General features: G+C 47.2%; 1 protein-coding gene across 5 annotated transcripts in view; it reads left to right on the forward strand.

Annotated features, from left to right (window-relative positions):
- The window catches only part of GPATCH8 (G-patch domain containing 8), a 55,050-nt gene that overhangs the window by 6,309 nt on the left and 28,728 nt on the right, over positions 1-20,013 (forward strand). For 2 of the 5 annotated variants that reach the window (XM_080565496.1, XM_080565495.1), the window contains exons 2-4: positions 8,718-8,792; positions 14,726-14,743; positions 16,829-16,901. Coding sequence is in view for 1 of the 5 variants with exons in the window: in XM_080565494.1 (XP_080421620.1) it covers positions 8,718-8,792; positions 16,829-16,901 (148 nt within the window). In the remaining 4 variants the exon portion in view is untranslated. Of the gene's footprint in view, positions 1-8,717; positions 8,793-14,725; positions 14,744-16,828; positions 16,902-17,816; positions 17,917-20,013 lie in introns of those variants that run through there. The other 3 variants (XM_080565494.1, XM_080565498.1, XM_080565497.1) reach the window with 3 other exon arrangements.

Consider the following 20,013-nt stretch of genomic DNA (forward strand, 5'->3'; position numbering starts at 1 on the left):
CTGAGCGAGCTGTCCTGTGATGTTCTGGTGTAGAAACAGTCCTTTAGCAAGTCAAACACCATTTATTTTGTTTTAAAAGACGCCACTAGAAATACTTGCAAGCACGTGGCGGTAAACCAGTCGGACCCTAGACAGTAAATGACTAGCACCCATCGGGGCATTTTCCCTTTCTCTTGCTTGAAAGTCCTTGATGGTGATGAGGATGTGGGTGCTGGAAGCTGCAGCACCTTCTGCATCGCTGTGTTAAGAAGAGGCTAAGAGAAAACCGGGAGAGTTAAAGCAGTGCTGATGCTCCCCAGTACGGGTGCTGGAAGCGTCGAGGAGCCGAACAGCATCCTTTGCGCGCAGGAGCAGATTTAGAGCTGGCATTGGTGGCGGCAGAAGGAATCTGAAAGACGTTAACTTGTTCTTGGTTAGTGCCAAAGTCTGCAAAGCAGAGCGAAGCAGGGACCTGCCTCTGGCTTCCACTCCTTGGACGAGCTGTTTATCTCTGAGCTGTAGGACATGCTTGAAATGGGACCGCTCTAGCGAGGTGTTTATATGCACGTTTTTGTGGTTTAAAGCTGTGACCTTAAAGCTCTATCAGTAGTCCTGAACGTGCTCTGGCGGGTGTCCTTTCAGTGTTTTTGGACTTAGCAGAATTTTGCCATCAAAATTAATTTTTAGGTAGCTAAACAAAAGGCACCTTCAGCATCTCAACGTGTAATTACAAGGTGCTTCTTTCAAAAGTTGCCAATTTAAATTCATATCCAAATCGTAAGTGATTGCTTTTGTTGTATTGACTCGAGAGGATTTTCTTTTGAAGTACTCTCAAAATAATTGTGTGTTTGCCTAAAATGTGGTTTTGCTGCCGCTTTCACAAGATGTTGACTGCAAATATGAAGCTATTTCTGAGGGTGTGAAGGTGTACACTGTCCGTACCTACACTCAGGTTGCTTATTTACAGGAAGGGGACTAGGGAAATGACTTACGATGTGCCGAAGGCAGTGAAAACATGAGCTGTTGTTTGTGAGTGCTTTAGCTCTGCGTTGCTGGAAAAGGAGCACTTCAGTTTTTTTGAAGTCTTTGCAGTCACTTCAGGAAACAACAGGGGAAAAGAAAATGGTTTTGTTCTGGGAAACATTAACAAAGGCTTTCCAGGTACCACGTTGCTTTTGTATCACTGCTTCTTGTAATTTTATGGAACTGCTTGACTTTTAGAAGTGTCCAAGAGAGCTTCCTATGCGAGCGAAGGGTTGCATGGAGTTGTCTTCGTAAGCGTGTATTGGCCTTCAGAATGCATCTTCACGGTGCATAATGAATATTCAAGAAACACTTCGAAGCTACGCTTTGCAGGAGTTGTTTTTGAGTTCTCTGGATGGATTTCTGAACATCACCACGGTTGTCTGCATCAATTACGTTTTGGAGATTTTCCATCATGTGGAGTCATTGGGTCCCGCTTAGCTTATAAGGGCAGCGTGAATTACCGCCCGAGATTTGCAGTCAGCATACATTCGGCAGTATGGATGGTGCGGAGAAATTAGAAACCCATCAAGTTTTGATTGCGTGCTATAAACAGTTGATTAGCCACGGTGTGCCTGACTTGGTTTTCGCAGCTCCCGCCTCAGTTCTGCGTTGGCTGGGCTCAGCGGGGAGGCTGCCCTGTGCTGGAGCCATGCACACGGGCTGAAGGGCCGTGCAGGCGGACCTGGGCACGCGTGGCTTTTCTCCTTCCGTCTGTACCCGCAGTCGGTTTCTCCCATCCCACGGAGCTCGGGCTGCGCGAAGTCGGTGGCTCCGCACCAGGCGACCCGGCCAGGAAGGCTTTTATGAGAAAAGAGCTGGAGGCAAAGCAGAACGCGATGTGAGACCTCTGTAGGTTGCGCTTTCCTCGACACAGAGGCTGGCGGAGCCTTTGGTTTAGGCGAGAGTGCCTGGTGCTGCTCCGTCAGGTCCTTTCACGCGGCTCCACCATTCCCTGCCTCGCTGCAGCGCAGCCGGAGAGGCAGAACGTGGGCAGCCTGCTGGCCTCCGGCCGTCCCTGGAAGCTGGTGCTGGAAGTTGGGCTGCCCTGTCCCCTCCCAACTGTTCCAGCTCCTTGTGAGAATTTTAGATGTAATGGGATGGCTGTTTCTGGGCTCACTGAGGCTTTTTCTTTACCCAGGAAGGTACCGGCTGCGTGCAGGCAGGCAGCAAGGGTAGCGGAGAGCTGGCGTTTGCCCAGACGTGTTCGGGTGCTGCTCCGGCTCGGCTGCCGAAACCTCCCGTCTGCGCTGCCCTGACCCAGGGCGGCTGCGGGAGACGTCAGCTGCGCTTCCAGTTGTGCAGGCGGACCCTGGAGAGTGGAGCAAAAAATGCTGTGACTCGTAGCTAGCTAACACGGTCCACCCCGGCTCTAGCTGCGCTACGAAATGGCCTTGTCAGCGGGTGCCAGCGGCTCTTCCTAGCCATTCCTAGTGTCTCCTCTGCTATTTTAAAACAATGCCTCAAGAGCTTTCAGAAGGTGGGAGTGTGTTTGGTTCAGTACTTTAAAGTGGCATTTTTGGGTAACGACACCCACTCTGGTGGTTTGACTTAGTATTTGGAGAATTTAAGGTTTACTGAGAAAATTCTTAGATAAATAGAATATGCACAGGTGGTGCTAATTTGCTTTAGTGTTTTAAAATTCCATTTTCTAAAGCAAATGGACTATGAATATTGTTTTCTGAGTCTTTCTGATGTTCCACCAGTGTGAAAACTTAATTTTTGAACACGCTGTGCTCTTTTTGAATGCAGTTAAAAATCGTGATCACGCTGTGCTCTTTTCCAGTGCATTTAAGAAATAACGAAGATGAGTATAGTGAGGCTTTTCTGCCAAGTTCTTTTCTTTAGATTATGTGCACGGTCACAGGGGCGTGTTGCTGTACGCCCTCCTGAGCTGGAGGAAGGTGAGCGTGGAAACAGAGATCGCTTCGGCTCTGACATCTCAGCGACTGCGTCCTGCGCGTTCCCTCCTTGGTCACCGCTGATGTTAGCGCCCTTAGCACGGACGCGTGGTTGTGAGCTGGAGTCTTCACCTATGTAGCTCTGCTTGCAGTTGTCTGTGTGAGTCTGGAGCAGGCAGGATTTCCCCCAGGTGCTCACACCGTAGGCTCTTTGTCTCTGATTACTGTTGGGTTTTGTGGCTTGCATCATTTGCTTTTACATTAGCAATAGTGTTGGTGTAACTGAGCTCTCTTGTTGAGCAGTAACTGGAAGGGCAGCTGAACGAAAGCGTTCTGAAAGAAAGCCATTGCTTGCACATCTCCATTATGCTCCTCTTTTGTTGTCGTCGGCTGCTCTCTCCGCTGGAGTGCCGCGTTGAAATGTTCAGCCTAGCCGCCGAGCTGTGGACTGCCACGCTTACTAGATGGGTAACGTACAGCTGTTTGTAAAAGAAGCCACTAATTCCCGTCAGGAACGTGTGCTGCATGGGATGCGCTCTGCAAGCTGACATCTTAATATCCTCTGTGTTTGGACAGATCGTAAAGAGCAGTCCGATAATTAATATCCAGGGAGGTCTAATAGCCTTGAGGCAGCCGAGTGACTCATCCTCCTCTCCTCGTGGTGGTGATGCTGTAGGTGACTTAGAAAATGCAGTGCTCGGAAGTCTGGCCTGGTTTTGGATCCACCCTTCAGAAGCAGGGTGAGAAGGGAGGGGAGAGCATGTTTTTCTTCCGCCTTGTAGCTGTGAAGATGCTTTTAGAAGAAGTTTCTTTCCTAGGAAGACCTGTGTGTCCTTAGATGCTTTGTCTTTGCCAGCCTTCGTGAGAGCCTGCCTCCTGGAGATGACCAGCTGCTGGCTTACAGGGGCCAGGGTAAATTCGGGGATGCCCAGCTTACCCTGACAAGTGGGCGTAAAACACCAAATTAATTTCACTTGTATCGAGCTGTTTATTGGCAACAATTCTTGACGCTAAATACTTTGGGTTGGAAGTGTGATTACATTGTTAAAATTTGAAATTGTAGCAGTCAGACCTGGCAAGTATAATGTTTGGGACCTTGGAGGAAAGAAACGAGCAGCAGTGCTCTTCCCTTCAGGCTATTTCACTTGAATTGTTTCAGAAAACCCGGTGACCTTTTAGTCTTGGACAAAATGGGACTTACTGGGCTGGAAGGCCCAAGTATTTGCTGCCCAAGTAAGGGAGCATAAGGGTCAAAAATCCCACGTAGAGGCAGCTTTTGCTGGTTGATTTTCCAAAGCTGTGCTCCGGACTTGATAGTTTAGCGTGCGAGAGCTCCGAGACACAAGGCTTGGCTGAGAGCTTCGTGCACGGATCCAACGGGGAGAGGAGGGGAAAGGGAAGGGCACGGGGCTGCGAGCGACCGGGCGGTGGCTGCAGAGCTGTGATGATGCCGCCAGACGAAGCACAGGCTGCGGGCATCTTGGCTCCCGGAGGCGAACGCAGCAAGCCCAACAGCTGGCGTGCGGCGTGGAGCGAGTGCGCGGGCGTTAAAGGCTTGCCCTTGCTCCTCATCCCGGCAGTGAAATATGTTGGACTTTGGGGTGATCGTAGTGACGCACCTGGCTGGAGCCTTCGCTGCGGGATGGAGTGCTACAGGTAGCACAGAAGGATGCTGGAGTGGAAGCCCGTTGTCTTACTTGCCCTGCTCTTTCAGGACGGGGCTAGCAGCTGCGAGGAGGCAACGAAAGCAGTGCGGCACGTCTTGTTTGACAGCGCCCGGGCCAGGAGGCCCCGGTACAGCCCTGGAACTGGGGGTGCCGCACTCAGCCCTGGGGAGCGCGCCGCTGGAGCAGGCAGGGGCCTCGTCAGCTGGCAGGGCCACGATTTAGCATCTCTCTGGGGCAGTCACATGGGAAAGATGATTTGGGACTAGGTTTTGAACAAGCGCTGTGGTTTTTCTTTTTTTTTTTTAATGTGGCCATTATTTGATGATCCGGTGTCCATTTGATGGGGATTGAATTACTCTCTATGCTTAAAGGTTTCTTCTGAAGAGAGAAGCATTGCTCACATCTGCAGAAGATGCAGATTAAATTCATATTAAAATGTGGTCTGTGCTTACAGTTCTCATGTGCCAGAAACGTAGTTTATTCTCAACAGATTCAACATTTAGGTTTTAATTAATTGTTAGATTTAAATGTTAAAGTATTTTGTCTCCCTCTGATTCATTGTCTTAAGACACAGCGGCACAGAAATGTGAAATGGATCCGTTCGATGTGCCAGGTTGAGGAACTGGAAAACAAAGACAACAGATTGAATTCCCCCCAGCTTGTTTCGGAGCCAGCTCCAGGGCCGAGGAAGCGAAGGGACAAACTGTGCTGCCTCAGCCCCACGGAGTCCCGGCTCCGAAAGGCCTCTGATCACGCGATGGCAGGCAGCACCGCTTTAGCGAGGGTTTATTGTGGCAGCAGGAGCGGGAGCCCCTTCTCTGCTTGCTCCTTAGGCACTGTTATGATGAATACGCTCATAGATTTGACCTCGGCGCGACTGCTGGATTACCTCCTGGCTTTTTTTCCAGGGTGAGCTACTTGATGGCAGAAGGAAAATTTTTCCTTTGTTTGCTTTAAGTATTGAAAAAGAATGCTCTCCGTGATGCCTATTGCTTTTGGTTTGGTTTGGACACTTTGTTACCGTGGTGGCTTAAATTGCCAGGCGTGGAGCAGACGACTTCCTAATATAGTGAGCGCGGTGTTGGCACCCCCCGGGGCTCGGCGCAGTGTGTGCCGACGGAATTCGCGTTACCCAGGAGTTCGGGGCGATGGTAAGCACCCTGCCTGCTTCCACACGAGGCGTTTGTAGTGCTGCTACTTGTAAGAGCAGGCAGCCCAGCTCCACTCCCATTACCGGTAACAAAGCCCCGGAAGTATACAAATATATAATATAAATCCCCAGGTATATAAAGTAGATAATAGTGAGATCCCTGGGACTTGGAACAGCTTTGGTTGCTTTTTGGCTTCTTTGCATTTGTCTCTGATCTGTTCAGTCTCCTGCGTAGCTTCTGGGAGGAGACTTTTTTTTTTTAATCGAAGACAAATAGAGTTGTAAAGCCCCAAATCAGCAAGGTGTGCTTTCAGAGTGGAATTGACCCTTGCCTTTTTAAAAAATAATTTAAATGTGTTGGCAGGCAGTGCACAGAAGGAGACGGTGAGTAGGCAGAAATATTTTGCCAGCTCCAGGTAATTTAGTTGGCATATTCTGAGCTATCTGCAGGCAGCAAAATCACATCGTGAAATCAACGGGGGAAAAGAAGCCTATGCCTTGGCTTTTGCTGGGAGTGTTTTAGGTGCTCGTTACCTAAATGTTTTGTGGATTTCGCTTTTGTACATGAAATTTTACTAACGTGCAGCAGCCGACAGCACAAATTCAGCAGCAGCATACATGCTCTTGACTGCTTTTGTTCTCTTGGGCGCTGTTTTGGGGAGGCTGGGCTTGCTGACTTCACAACACGTCCGTGTATGCTGTGTACAGCTGTGTTGTGCCCATCTCCAAAAGCTACCGATTTTTGTCGTACGCGGCTCAAATGCTGCAAGTGCACAGTAGGTTTGCCTTTAGCTTGCTTCTCAAAGGCTGTCCGAAAAAGTAGTCGGGTGGGAGCGGATTGCTGCCTGCAGGTGAAACCCCGAATCTGCTCTGGGGACGTGGGAAAGAACCGCTGGGTGCAGAGCGTGGCCTGGGTGGGCTGTCTGTGCCCCGCGGATGATGGATAGGGCAGAATTTCGGGTGTCAAGGCACGTTTTCTTGGCGGCAGGTTTCTGTCAGGATGCTCTCTTGCAGATTTGCATCACTGGCTAGGAACACCAGTTTCAGATGATTTTTGGAGGCTGTTGCCTGGCTTGTAAGCTTCCAAGAGGCAGTCCATTACGGCTGTAATTTGCTCTTTCTCATGCTGGCTTTCATTAAAATTCTTGCAGAAGGAAAAGTTGGTGTTGGTGGAAAGGAGGAGAGCAACAACATGTTTCTCTTGGCAGCGGTGAGAGGTGTTCCTGCTCAAAGAAATTGCGGAGCTGGGATGCAAGTAAAAATCCCCGCGTGTTTGGTACTGGCTGAGGGTTCTGGTGGCACTGGGAAGGGGACGGTGACAGCCTTCGGGGGCTGCATGGGGCCGTGACACCGGGCAGTGCCCAGGGGAGGTTGGGAAGCTGCAGAAGCGGCCCCTTGCTGGGCCTGATCCCTCCAGCAGGCACCTCTCCGCTTTGTTTTCGAGCTCGCAGTGAGCAAGTGGAACTTCTTTCCCCCCCCCCCCCCCAAGGTCTGTGTTAGCTGTGGTGGTTGTTAGTGATGCGTCGTGAACGTATCGAATGGCCGAAACTGGTTCACAGCGTTAGCGATTTCAGGAATTCGAGGCTTCTGAGAAGCTCCACCAGAGACGTGGATTTCCTGAAATGGCCACTTGTGCTGAGGGTGTTCCAGCACCGGTGGCTGCTCTCCAGGACACCGGCTGCCATTTGCTTCCCCAGCTCGGGAGCCCCTCTGCTCGACTCCTCGGAAGGACGGGGGGTTCGGTTCTGCCCTGCAGCGGGCGCGTGGCACTGGTCTCCGGCTGCCGTCGCTGCTGTGCTGCGCTCACGTGGCCCGGCAGGATGGGGCCTGGGGTGGCCCCGCTCAGAAATCAGCGATCTGAAGCACATGTGGTGTGCGTGTGTGGGAGCTAGGTGTGGCACACAATAACAATAATCCTACTTCCTTTTCCTATCCACGTGGCCACTCTGTAGGACTGCAGACACCTCGCGGGCTGCAGCTATCTTACGGAGTTGATCCAGGAGCGTAGAGAAGCGAGGGGCTTGGATTTATCGCTACCTGTAGCCTTTTCTTTGCCCTGTGAGCATCTGCACGCTTTATTAGTGTGCTGTGCATCTCTCGGTCCTCTTTCCTCAGACGTGTTCATCTGTTTGGCCGCTGCCACTTCTGCGTAGCGGCTTTAGGTACCGTGCTCAGAATGCTCCCGCCTGGTGCTTCTGGACCAAGCATCCAGCCTGCAGGCTGGCTTCGTGGCACTGAACCGAGCGGCTCCTGGTGTTGGCGGTCGCTTGGGCTCACCCGGCGCTGTGCGGCTGGGGGTGCGGGGAGGGGGCTGCTTCAGACCATGGCCATGTGCCGGGGCGCGGCGAGGGCTTCCTGCGGTACTGCTGTGGGTTTTGGTTGACTCGAGGTGCGTGACGTTACACATATGCTACAGGCAGTTTGGATTCCTGATGCAAGGAAAGCCTTGCTCTTACTTTAAAAAACAACCAGCCAACCAAAAATCCCAAGCAAGAAACAAACCAAACAAACCAACAACACAAATAAACAAAACACAACGAACAGCAACAACCAAACGAACCAAATAACAAACACGCAAAACAAAAAACACCCCCACAAAAAGCCTTCCTGGAGCTGGTGGGGTCAGTTCCTTCTGCTTCTTGTTCTGTGTGGTTTTGGCCAGCACTGGTGCTTGTGGTCAATGTTTCATAGGCTTTAAAACAAAACAAAATGAAAATAAACAGCCCCCCTAAAGTGTTGGCATCTTAATTTTTTGGTATTTTACCAACTTCTGTAACTTGTGATCCTCATTGAATTGGTACAGTTGGGTTTCAGAATGACTTTATTTTTCCTATAGCCTACATACTGAATGGAGGCTGTATTTAATGAGTTTATATTTAGCCAGCAAAACAAGTATAAAATCTAACATGCACAAGATACAAGCACAAGCCTGTATCTTGAAATGACGCCGCGGGCACTGTGTTCTGCTGTAGAGCTAACAGTTTCCTTCTCTTACAGGGCAATCACTTTGATCAATATGAAGAAGGGCACCTGGAGATAGAGCAAGCATCTCTAGACAAGCCTATAGAATCGGTAAGATACATGCTTATCATCATCAAGCCACCAAAAATTAGGCCGTGGTCGGATGGTACTTGATGTGAATGCAGTCAAATTGGTTAGGAGCGGGCTCCTTTTTGAAAATGACAGTGCAGGGTTAATGGTTGTGGTGAATTGCATGCCAAGATTAAGTGGGCCAGGGATTTAATCTTTAAGTAGCTCTCCTGAAATTCTAGGTAACTTAAATTTTAGTTCATTGTGATATTTCAGAACATATTTACGATAATACATTCACTTGTAGACGCTTATTTTGTTCTTTATGCGTTTTGTTGAAGAATCAGTGTAATTCTTATGTGAACCTAATGGAAGACCGTAGTAAAATGTATTTTGATCCTTTATAGTTTTTAATTTCGGTTTAGTACTAGTGTGTTAAAGAACAGTGTTAGGATGACATCCGGCAGTATGGAAACATGGATGCATTAGCATTAGTATAGCAGCCCTTCCCCATCAATCTGAAACTGTGCTGTGAGTTTCTTTAAAGCATTTTTCATTTTTTTTAAAAAAACAACTCTGAATTGGGTATGGAGAGTACAGTCAAAAGATGGGGAAAATTAAGTTTTGTTTAGTTTCACCTTTTTAAGCTTTTTGGAGCTTTTACATTTTTCTCTCTGCAAAGCATCTTCTGCTAGTCTCAGGCATGATATCTTGTTCAGCCTAAACTTCACCCGCGAGTTTGGCACTTAGCTTTTGCCTTTCAATTTAAATATTCATTTGCAGTTTCAGTACAAGAGGAGGAAAACTGGTAGGGAACAAAGGAGGGTTGCCCAGCAGTGTTCTGATTAAGACTAGTTTTTTGTTAAAGTTAGAACTTCCCAAATATTTCTTTTCCCAGATAATAATTTTGAAGTTTCTTCATGTTAGCGTGCACTTAGAAGAAACTCAGTGTTAGCAAAAGATGAATATATATTTTCATTCGTGTGTAGGTTGGTGTTGTGTGTGTTTGTGTGCGTGTTTAGATGTTTACAAAAATTTACACAACTTGGGGTGTTCGACATTTTTCTTCCGCAGCAGTTGGCCCATATTAGCTAAGCAGCCATGATCTGGTTTGTATTGCACGGTCTGCCTTTTTTAATTTCTTCTCTAGGGTTTCCTTTCCCCCTTCTTATTTCTGTTCTTCTGGTCCAGTGAACACTGCATATAGTACCTACTGTCTTAATGTGCTGGCATGATGCTAGATTTAGGCATGGCAGTAATCGATGACGCATGAGATAATGCTGCAGAGATGGGAATTTGTATTCAATGTTTTCCTGAATACTTTAATCTTATGCTGTGACATGGGGATTTTAATTAAAATGCCAAGCTTGTTTTCTTGTGTAGATATAATGAGAAATACTTGTGGGTATCCTACCTACTCTGTGCTGTGTTGGAAATTAGCATTTACAAAATAATTAAAATACTACCTACAGACTAGCCTGGTTATCTGCTTTCTAAATGTTTTTTCAAACAGGGGAATAGAAATGGTCATAGATCAAATCTTTATGGTATCCTGAAGGAAGTGATGCCTACTGAGGCCTGTAAAGTCTGAACGAACACACAGACTCACAGTGAATCTTGGATCACCTGCAAATGTAATCTTTTGTTGCAGTTTGATTAATGTTGAGCTGTGGCAGAGAACTGAAATTAAATTACAGCTTTAGTATCTCATTCATGCATGTATCACCATCCAAATATTGTGGCATTATTACTGTTACTCCAACTTCATTGTAGGTTTTAATAGACGCAGTGTAGCCTTATGGTTAAATCTGAAAAACATCTGATGGAGAGGAGAATGATTTACCCCTTAAGAGAAGAAAAAGTTAAAACCTCAAGTTCTTATTTTAACATCCTCCCCCCCCTTTTTTTTAATATCTATTAAGAGAAACAAGCATTTGAGGAGAAAAACCCTTAGCCTGGGACACTGAACTCTAGGAAAAAGTCACAGAAGTGATGAAATGTGTGTTCTGCATTGTCACATCCACTGTGCTCTGTGTTGGAGCGTGCTGGAGCTGGCTTCATGTGCTAGTCCCAGAGTTCAAAAGCTGCAACTGCTGCACAGTGGCTTGTTTTTTCCCTGACTTGTAAACAAGCCTGGTTTTTAAAAAGTGCCATCAGAAACAAACCAGTTGCTTTAAAAATCTTCATTATCTTCATTAAGTACACTGTTGATTCTTGAAAGAAAACCTGTCGCTGGGAAGCACAAATAATTGTCAGGTTTCCTGCCATCAATGACAACAATTTTGCTCCCACCCTAGTAATGACCCATGTGCTTTTGAAACTGGCAAATTGCACACATTAGAAGGAGTGGTTTCCTTGTCAGAGTCTGGTGTACCTGTCCTGCGAGATTTTTCACTAGGAGAGTGGTGCTCACGCTGCTTTTTCTGGCTTCAGGTATTTCATGCTGTTGGCCCACCCAAAAGTGCATAACATGCTTGAACTGAAATTGAGAGGGAAGGAGTAAGTACAAGTATATAACCTGCGAATGCCACACATCTAAATACTTGCAATATTAACATTTATTCACAAATTGTTTCGTAATTCTTAACCAGCTCGCTGTTAGTAATTCAACTGACCTTTACAAAGGAATGAATCTGCTCTTAGCAATGAGTAAGAGCCTGTTCCACATTGTGGAACTAGTTCAGATGACAAATGTCTTTGTGCGAAGGAGGGTGTTCAAAACAATAGCAGATCAAAGCACTTCCCAGGTAAAGTTTAAAGTTCAGTTACTCCACAGATCACAGTGGATCAAATATATTCTCTTAAACGTGCTTCTTGCAGCTTCTCGCATCTCTTTAGTAATACGAAAGCTCTCTAAAGGCAGCTTGCATTTGGAAATCCCACAGGGCAGAGGGTTTCGCTGGAAGCACTTGTTTGACTGTCACCGCTGAAGTGAGATCCATCTCTGCAGCATTATCTGTTGAGAGGTGCTGACTGTACTGCTACAGCATGCAACTCAAAGGTGGCTGGAAAAATAGGTTTGGGAGTCTACAGATCATTACAATGTTGAAATGTGTCCTCAATTAGCGCACTAGGATTTTGTTCCTGTGGAAATCCTGCTTTGTACAGCTTGTTTAGGCCAAAGATGTCTGGACTGAAACATGCGACTATAACCAAAGTATATTTATGGAAAACAGAGCTGACACGAGCTAGTGGATGTACGTAGGCTAAGTGAGAAGCCAGCTATTTTCCATTACGAAATTGAAGAAAGTATTTCCTATCAATGAACTCTTCGTAGCTGCAGAGACGAATATTTATTTTTCCCCCGCAAGTAACAACTTTTGTTGTTCTTCTGGCTTGAAAGATGCTGCACTTACACTGGCTGGTCATGTCAGTGGAACCACTGGTGTTTGGTGTCCTTGAAAATCAGAGCACTTAGCCTTTCCTTGATTCAAGAAGCTGCATGCGTTTGTTTAAAAATATTTTAAGTGCACCGAGTTCAGGTTTTTCAAACGGGAAGTCACAAAGTATTGCAGCTTTCATAGAATCCAGATTTTCTTCACGTTAATTTACTTGTGTACTGAATCTTGCTGTGAATTCACGGTTTTCTTTGTCCCAGCAGTACAGATCAAGTAGGAGATAGCGATACACCCTTAGAGCCCCCCAGGACAGCAGCTCTTTCCCCCGCAGACCACATGCAGAGTGTCAGGGAGTCGAACCAAGCCGTCATCGTTGCAGGTTGGAGGCGAGGCTGCGTATCGTCCACTGATCCTGGAGCTTGGTAGCTTGTCCTCGTCATCACTAACAAACGTCCTTTCCCTCTCTCTAATTCTGCTCAGTCACACGAGGAGGTCCTTGCCCTGCGCAGGGTTTCAGACTTCAGGTGCTAGGCGCTCGAAGATCCCAGGCCGTTGTAGACGTCTGCACGAGCTGAAGTTGGGTTTTGTCGCACTGTATATCTGTACGGATCTGTGGACTCCACTAGTTCCAAAGTGTAATTTGATGAGGCTGCTGATTTGACATTTAGCAGTAGCCATATGTGGACAGCGCTATAAATAATGTGCTTCTTGAAGCTGAATGGTGTAGCATTACTATTTGGCTTTTCTCTCTAGTCTTCATTGTGTCATCTGTAGTGAGCTATAGGTTTTGTTTTGGGAATCTTTTCAACCTCTTGTTTGCATGGGTTCACCCGGTAGCATCCAATCCTTGCTTATAGATTCCTCAATACACAGTCAGCACAGCTTACAACCCACTCAAGAGACGTATGGTTCCTGCCGATGCCGAGCCGAACAATGCGAACGCAGCACGCGGGGTGGCGTGGGCATCGTACGGAAAATCTGTACTGGGCACAACTGGTGTTGGTTTATTCGTAACGCAGCTCGATCCACCTGTTGCAGATTCTCTCCACATACAACATCATCAAACCCTTTCAGTTCTCGTACGCATCTTTTCATCATACGCATTTTTTTTTTTCCTATTGGCCAGGACCTTTGTCAGAAACTCGTGCTGGGGGTATGGTGCTCAGGAATTGCTGATAGCTGGGAAAAGTGAGCAAGGGCACCTGGTCAGGGCGCAGGACGGGGAACTGGGGAAGCCAGTTTGAGCTGTTTGAGAAGGTCACTTTGCAGAAGATTTTCCAGAGCAGCTTAGCCGACTCCCCTGAGCGTCTGGTGAAGCGTAGACCTTCACGTTTCTGACGTGCCTTTGAAAAAGTCGCACTAAATCTGCCACGCGAGGTTCCCCATCTGTAAATGGAAGCGATCGCCTCTGCTGAAGAGCTTCAGTGTGCTGAGAGTAGTGCAGGGAGGTGTAAATTGTTGCATCGGGAGCCTGCCAAGGCACTCGGCCTTACGCTGAGCATCCTGCCATCCGGGGCTAGCGGTGTGCAGCGCTACTGCTGGAGAGCCAGGAGTAAGGCTGGAGTAAGCTTGGAGTAAGCAAGAGCTCCTTTGTTCACCCGGCTGCTGCACATGAGCTCCGAAGTGAGCGCGCAGGCACCAAGGGCTGGCAGCTCTGCTCCGATTTCCTGCTGGAGCTGGGGGCGTTTTTGCAAACCACGGCAGCTTTCTGTAGGAAAACTGCTGCAGCACGAGGCTAGGCTAGTCAAAAGGCACGGCAGTTCTTGACAACAGCAGGAGGCTTGGTGTAAGAGAGATGGTTTTTTCCTATGGGAAAGAGTCCACGCTTTTACAGAGCTTTCACTTAAAAATGTAATTGGAAAAAAAAAAAAAGGCAACCAGCGGTGGCAGCACTTGCAGCCCCGTGTCAGAGTTTGGTCCTGGTATCCCCAGTTACTCGCCAGGCTGTCAAAACAGGTCTCACATGCGAGCCTAGCAATTCTGGCCCTCCAGAATTGAATTTTTTAGGGTAGCATTTACACTGAAGAGCGTTGCTGCCAGCCTCCCGCTGTGAGAGGTCTGTGATAGGGCTTTGAAATGCAGGAAAAAGGTAGGACGTGGTTAGAAATCGTCATGAGCAGACGAGTGGCTAGGTCCCAACTTGAATGTTAATACGAAACTCTCGGGGTTGTTCTCTTGGTTCAGTGAAACAAAGGCGCTCCATTTAAATTCGGTGATTTTTTTTTTAAATTAGCAAGTTTCACTGCTTAAGCAAACAAATGGAAGTGATCGGGGAGAAATGCCCCCTTCCTGGGAACTGAGGCACGATAACGTTCAGGCCTAATTCCAATTTTTGTCAAACAACTTGCGACCATCCTCTTGAGTGGTTTTGTAAAAGTGGTGCTAATGTGTATAACCCTTCTAAATTTTTCTTTTTTCCCTTTAACATTTGTTTACCCCTTCACTGTGTCAGTCACAACACACCGCTCTTGAATCTCCCAGCTGGTCTTGACTTGTTGAATTTATTTTATGCTTTCACTCTTCTTTAATAAATACATTACTTGCAAGCAGTGAATTGAAAACAAAGCAAAAGAAAAACTACCATTAGTGATTGGACAGTTTCTTACTTTGTGTTACATTTAACTGTTCTTTTGACAGCCCAGTTTTTAAAGCCAGGTTCGTATGGAAATGCTTTCACTCCACTTGCACTGCTTTTGGAAATAGCATACTGCTTCATCTGTCTGTTTATTTTAGTGCATTCATAACACAACACAGTCAGCACAATGTCTCATCTCCACTTAGCAAAAGATCGCAAAGTACTCCTTGTCCTTTTTTGAAAACGCAGCCATTTTTGTCAGCATCGGCTTTTAAAATCTGATTCAATAATCCTTTGTCAGCTACAGTTGACGTGCTAATGGTAGAACAATTAGTGCGTTATCCGCAGGCCCTATGAACTGGGGCCCTCTTTGCAGGAAGGACCGCGCGGTCCCTGGGGCCGTTAGATAGCGGTCTGCAGCAGGTATGGCCCAAGGTAAGTTTGCCTACACTTCCACCCCGGTAATCTCCATGGTCTTTGTGATTGGAATACACGTTTGTTCGTTTTTCCTTTTATTGCGTACACTGATTTAAGCTTTTACAAGCAGACATTCCCTTACTCCTTGTTTGATTTTTTTTTTTTCATGTAGCCCTAATTATGTCCTGGGGGAGAGCCAGGCGAGTAGGAAAGATGTACGCTGGTGCCTTGGAAAATACAGCGAGACAAAATGTCTCACTTCACTGGTGTATTGGAAAAAAACGAAATTTATACTCGATAGGATGTTTTTTGAGGAAAAATGTCTCCATGCAGCCAATATCTTTGGGAAGATTGTGTCTTTCAAGCTGATTCACCAAAGTTCTGCAAACTGTGTGGTCATTTTCTTCAGTGGGGATTGAATGGAAGGAATCACTGCTGTTCTGATTTCTGTTGATGACTTGGTTATTTAATTACAGAAACATGCAGCGTTTTTTGTACGGTTCCATGTACCACTCAATATTATGGATTCACAGCCCGTTGTGATTCGGGGTATTTCTGTGACATCCTGAGTTGTGGTTTGTGTAGTGGCAATTAAGAACCAACAAACATATCTGGTTTCTTTCTTGCCTTTTTTTTTTAGATTAGAGGGTGGGCACGTTCCTACCCAAGAGCCCATCTGTGAGGAGTTGCCAGTTGCTCACCGCTAGTGAACAGCGGATCCCTCAGCTTGAGGGTTACGAGGCTGCCATTGGCACTCCTGGATTTTGTCACTGGGAGGAAGAAAACTTGCAAAAAACCAAACCAAACAAACAGAAGAAAAAAACCCACCCTATAATGAATGCCACTCTGAGCCCTGTCCAGCCTTATTTAAAAGCTGACACTTAATTGCTGCCTCAGTACTTTTCCACTTAACTTATTCTGAAATAGCCTTTTTTTTTAGGAAGATGAGACATTATGCTTATTGTTTCCCCTACATGCACTAATGGTTCCTTGCTGTTAACTTATTGCTAGGCCTGTTTCATTCTAACATCTTAGTATTTTTGTTAGTTTACATGTGAAATGCATCACCCAGTCTGTGCTTGAGCTCATTTTATTTAATTGATTTTATTATTTTTTTTTTTTTTACTAACCTCACTGTTTTTTCAGTTTAATATTGGCTGCATGCTAGTTTATATATATATATATACATATATAAAAACCCAATCAAGTCTAGCCTGGATTTTGCTATGATTGTGTTTTGGTTTCTAGTGGTGGGGCAGTCTTGCACTTACAACTTACTCAGTATTATAAAAGCCTGACACACAAACAAAATGACTAAACACATTGTAGATTTTCTTTACAAAAAAAAAATCTTAAGTGGTGCTGTCTAGGTGATGGATATGATTGTATAAATAGCTTGATTTTATGCTTTTTACTGTCAATTTTTATTGGTACACTTTATTTTCTCCCACATTGCTTTTTTTTTTTATTATTATTTTTTATTTTAAACATGATGCACAAAAGTTGCCCAGCACACCATCAGAAAGTGACCGTCCCCGATACCCCGTCCCCCTGGAAAAATTCTAGCCAGCAATTTTTGACATTTGTCTTTCCCTTTTATTGGGCATATATTGCCTTTTCAGTAGCATTTTTTTGCATGCATATATATGTAGAAAATCTCTTGCTCATCACATGTTTAAATGTCAGCGGGAAGGGAAGAATATATTATTGGAATATTTTTGGTTTGTTTTCTCTGTTCTGTCTGTCAGGATAATATTGGACACCGCTTACTCCAGAAACATGGGTGGAAGCTGGGCCAGGGATTGGGAAAGTCACTGCAGGGTAAGTCCAGCAGCTTCTGTCTGAAACATTCAACACCGGCTTCAGTCTTTAACAAAATTATTTCTGCTTTTTGTTTCTAGATTAGGTTTTCTTTCCAGTATTAATATGTCCAAACAAATGCACTGTTGAGTTTCATGTTTAGCAATTTGCGAGCGGAAGCTGCCTCCTCCCCGACCGGTGCAGGTTAGACGTGACGCGTGCGTGGTGTGTCCCCGTAAGGTCGCCGCGTGGGGCCCTTCTGGAGGGAGGTGACTTAACTGCCTACTCACTAACAGGTAGTTGTGCAGCTTCTGAAACTTCGTGATACTCTGCTGGCTGGATGCTGTGATATTAAAGAGAACTAAAAGCACAAACCAGTTACAGTGATCTGTCTGCATGTTTCACAGCGGTGTCAGAAGCCATTAGAAGGCAAGGCAAAGGGCCCACTGGCGGCTGAAAGTGATGGCAGAGGCTCACGTGGATGGGAGAGGCTCGTTTCTGGTCCCTCCGGAGGGCTTCCAAGGGTCTCCTTACTTCTCTTACCCTGCAGGCTCCTTGCTAGGGACTCAGCAAACCTCCCTAAGACGCCGTAGTGCTAGTGGAACCAACACACCCAGCCCTCGCTCTGCCCCATGTCAGAACTCTTCCTAGGGCACCAGAGATGCCTGATTTGAACCGAGCAAATAACTCCCGGTTCCCGGGGTGGGTGGGCTGCCCTCAGCTGGATTGCCGTGAGGAAAGCCCCAGGTAGCTTCCTACCGCCGGAGCAGCTGCCTGTGTGCTTGGTGTGTCTGCCTGTGACCCCTCCAGGAAGGCGCTCGGCGTTACCGCAGGTGTGGGACTGTGCGCCCAGGCTGCTCCTGTCGAGACCTTGTGAAGTGTTTGAACCTCAGCGCGCCCCGAATTCCTCAGAGTAACTTGCTCCTGTTCCCATAGCCTTAGTCTGAAGACCTGGGAGCTTGTAATTGGACTTCCCTGCCCCTACAGTGACCCCATTAGAGACATAATGTCTGTGCTGTGGAGGACTGTTGGAGAGGTAACGAGTTCTGAGCTCTGGAAATGCATATTAATCTCTTGAGCTAAGGCGCTCTAACTTCTCAGACAGGACTGCACTGGTGGTTAATGCTTCTCGCTTCCTCTAACCTGGTTTCATGTGAAATTCTCCGGTTAATGCATGGCATTCTTACGGTCCTCTCTGCCCCGTGCTGGTGCCAAAGCTCAGGACGTGGTTGCAGTCATCACCTCTTAGGCTTCCGCTTTGGCATGGCATTCACTGGATGTGTAATTTGGTCTGTTTTCTCTTTTGGGTGCCCCATATTGCTCTGTGTGTCACCAATGTGGAAACATGGAGGCTTGAAGGAAGCTAAAGCCCTCTCGCAGCCCCAGCCGGATTCGGAAGCACGGCCCCGAGGGCACCGTGCGAGCCCTGTCGCAGGCACTGACCTAGTGAAGGAAGTGGCAGATGACTGCACAGGGCGAGAGGTGGTGGCACTGTGTTCCGAGGCTGAGACCCAAGACTGCCCATGGCAGGGTTCAGGCATTTGCGTTTTGATATTTGTCCAGCCCAAGACTTTTTCCCACTGCGCGTTTCGGAGCGTTGAATCTGTGCCCTGTCTCATGTATTATCGAAGCTCGCGCGATTTGAACCGAGTGGAAGCTGCAGGCAAGCTGTTGGTACAGTCCGTGAGGGGCTTTCTGCATTTCCTGCATTTTAAGAGAAACGCGGGAGCAAGACCAGCCTGCCTAGTCTGACCCGAGCACGTGCTGAGGCTTTCCTGATGGAGGCTTTGCGGAGGGTACAGGGATCGTGCGGTGCCTTCACCTTCGGGCAGGGCAGGGCGCTGGATGCCACAGAGCTGTCGAGGGCGCTCCCCTCGGCTGCCAGCAGCCAGAGCCTCTGGTGTTGCTGATGGTCACTCTGGGAGCGCTTAATTCATTATCCAGTGACCTTAATTACATCATTGTCCCAAAATCCAAATACAAAGTGCAAGGGGGGAAACGTTGGCATCCAATTTTAATCTTGTTCTAGGAGTTTGAAGAGCGAAGTCGCTTGTTGTGCGTTGAGAATAGAAGAACAAAACAAAACGGTTTTCCCTTCTTCAGAAACGTCCAAGAGAGATCTCTAAAGAGAGCGAACAGAAAATGCAGAGCCTCTGTGCCGTGAACCCTGCATGTTTCGAGCTGTGCTTGAGCCTCAAATTATGAACAGCCCATGGGCGATTTGATACAGCGGAAGCAGAACCACTTCAAGTAAAGTTTTGCTGCAGATGTGTTATCTGGCCTCCTGTAGCTGGCTGCGGAAAACCTTTGCAGCAAGCCCTCAAAACTGCATTTGGTTTACACGTATTGAATTGGGAGTACCTTCACCTTTTTCCCCCGCGTAGTTGACGTCAGTTAAGCAGGAAGTTGAGTTCAGTGTGCTTATTTTCATCGTTGTGCAGCTTTTAAATCTAGCTGTTTGTCTGTGCTGGGGCTCCCTCCTTAGTTTCAGTGAATCTGAAAGTTCTGGTACGTTATGCTGGGCAGCCACCAATACCTGCTAATTCTGTAAGGCCCTCAAGTTGTTCAACAAGGGCCTGGTGCCACCAGGCTGTGCCATGGCGATGGCTTCCCTTGTGCTAACTAGCCACTGTGGACGTAATCTAGCAGCGAGGGTGCTGCTTCTCTGGGAAGTAGCCAGAATACCCTAAAATTCACACTTGCCAGTTGCTAGCGGTGCCTCTTGCTGTTCTTGTAGTACGGTGATGCCTGGCTGATTGGCTTGTTCTCTGTGCGATGTCAGAAGCAAGCGGGGTAGTTTTGCACCTCCAGGAGAAGCACCTCAAGGCAGCAGCCCTCACTAACGGTGATAGCGGTGCCTTTGTGGTGCTGGCAGAGGAGCTGAGCCTCTCGGACCAGAGAGCAAGAAACCCCCGTCCTCATTGACGTAGCTGGCGTACTGGGGGACTGCGATCCAGCTGGAACGCGCCAACGTGCTGCTTGATCTTCGATTTGTATCGAGTGGAATATCGGGCAAGGGTAGTGCTCTCTGAGTGGGAGAATGATGGTTTGGAGAGGCTCATAATGAATTCAGCAGTCATCCCTCTGCTCATCTCTTCTCCTGATGTATTTTGCATTTTTCTCCCCCCTGCCA

Source organism: Anser brachyrhynchus (assembly GCF_964034855.1).
Source record: "Anser brachyrhynchus genome assembly, chromosome: 22".
NCBI lineage: Eukaryota > Metazoa > Chordata > Aves > Anseriformes > Anatidae > Anser > Anser brachyrhynchus.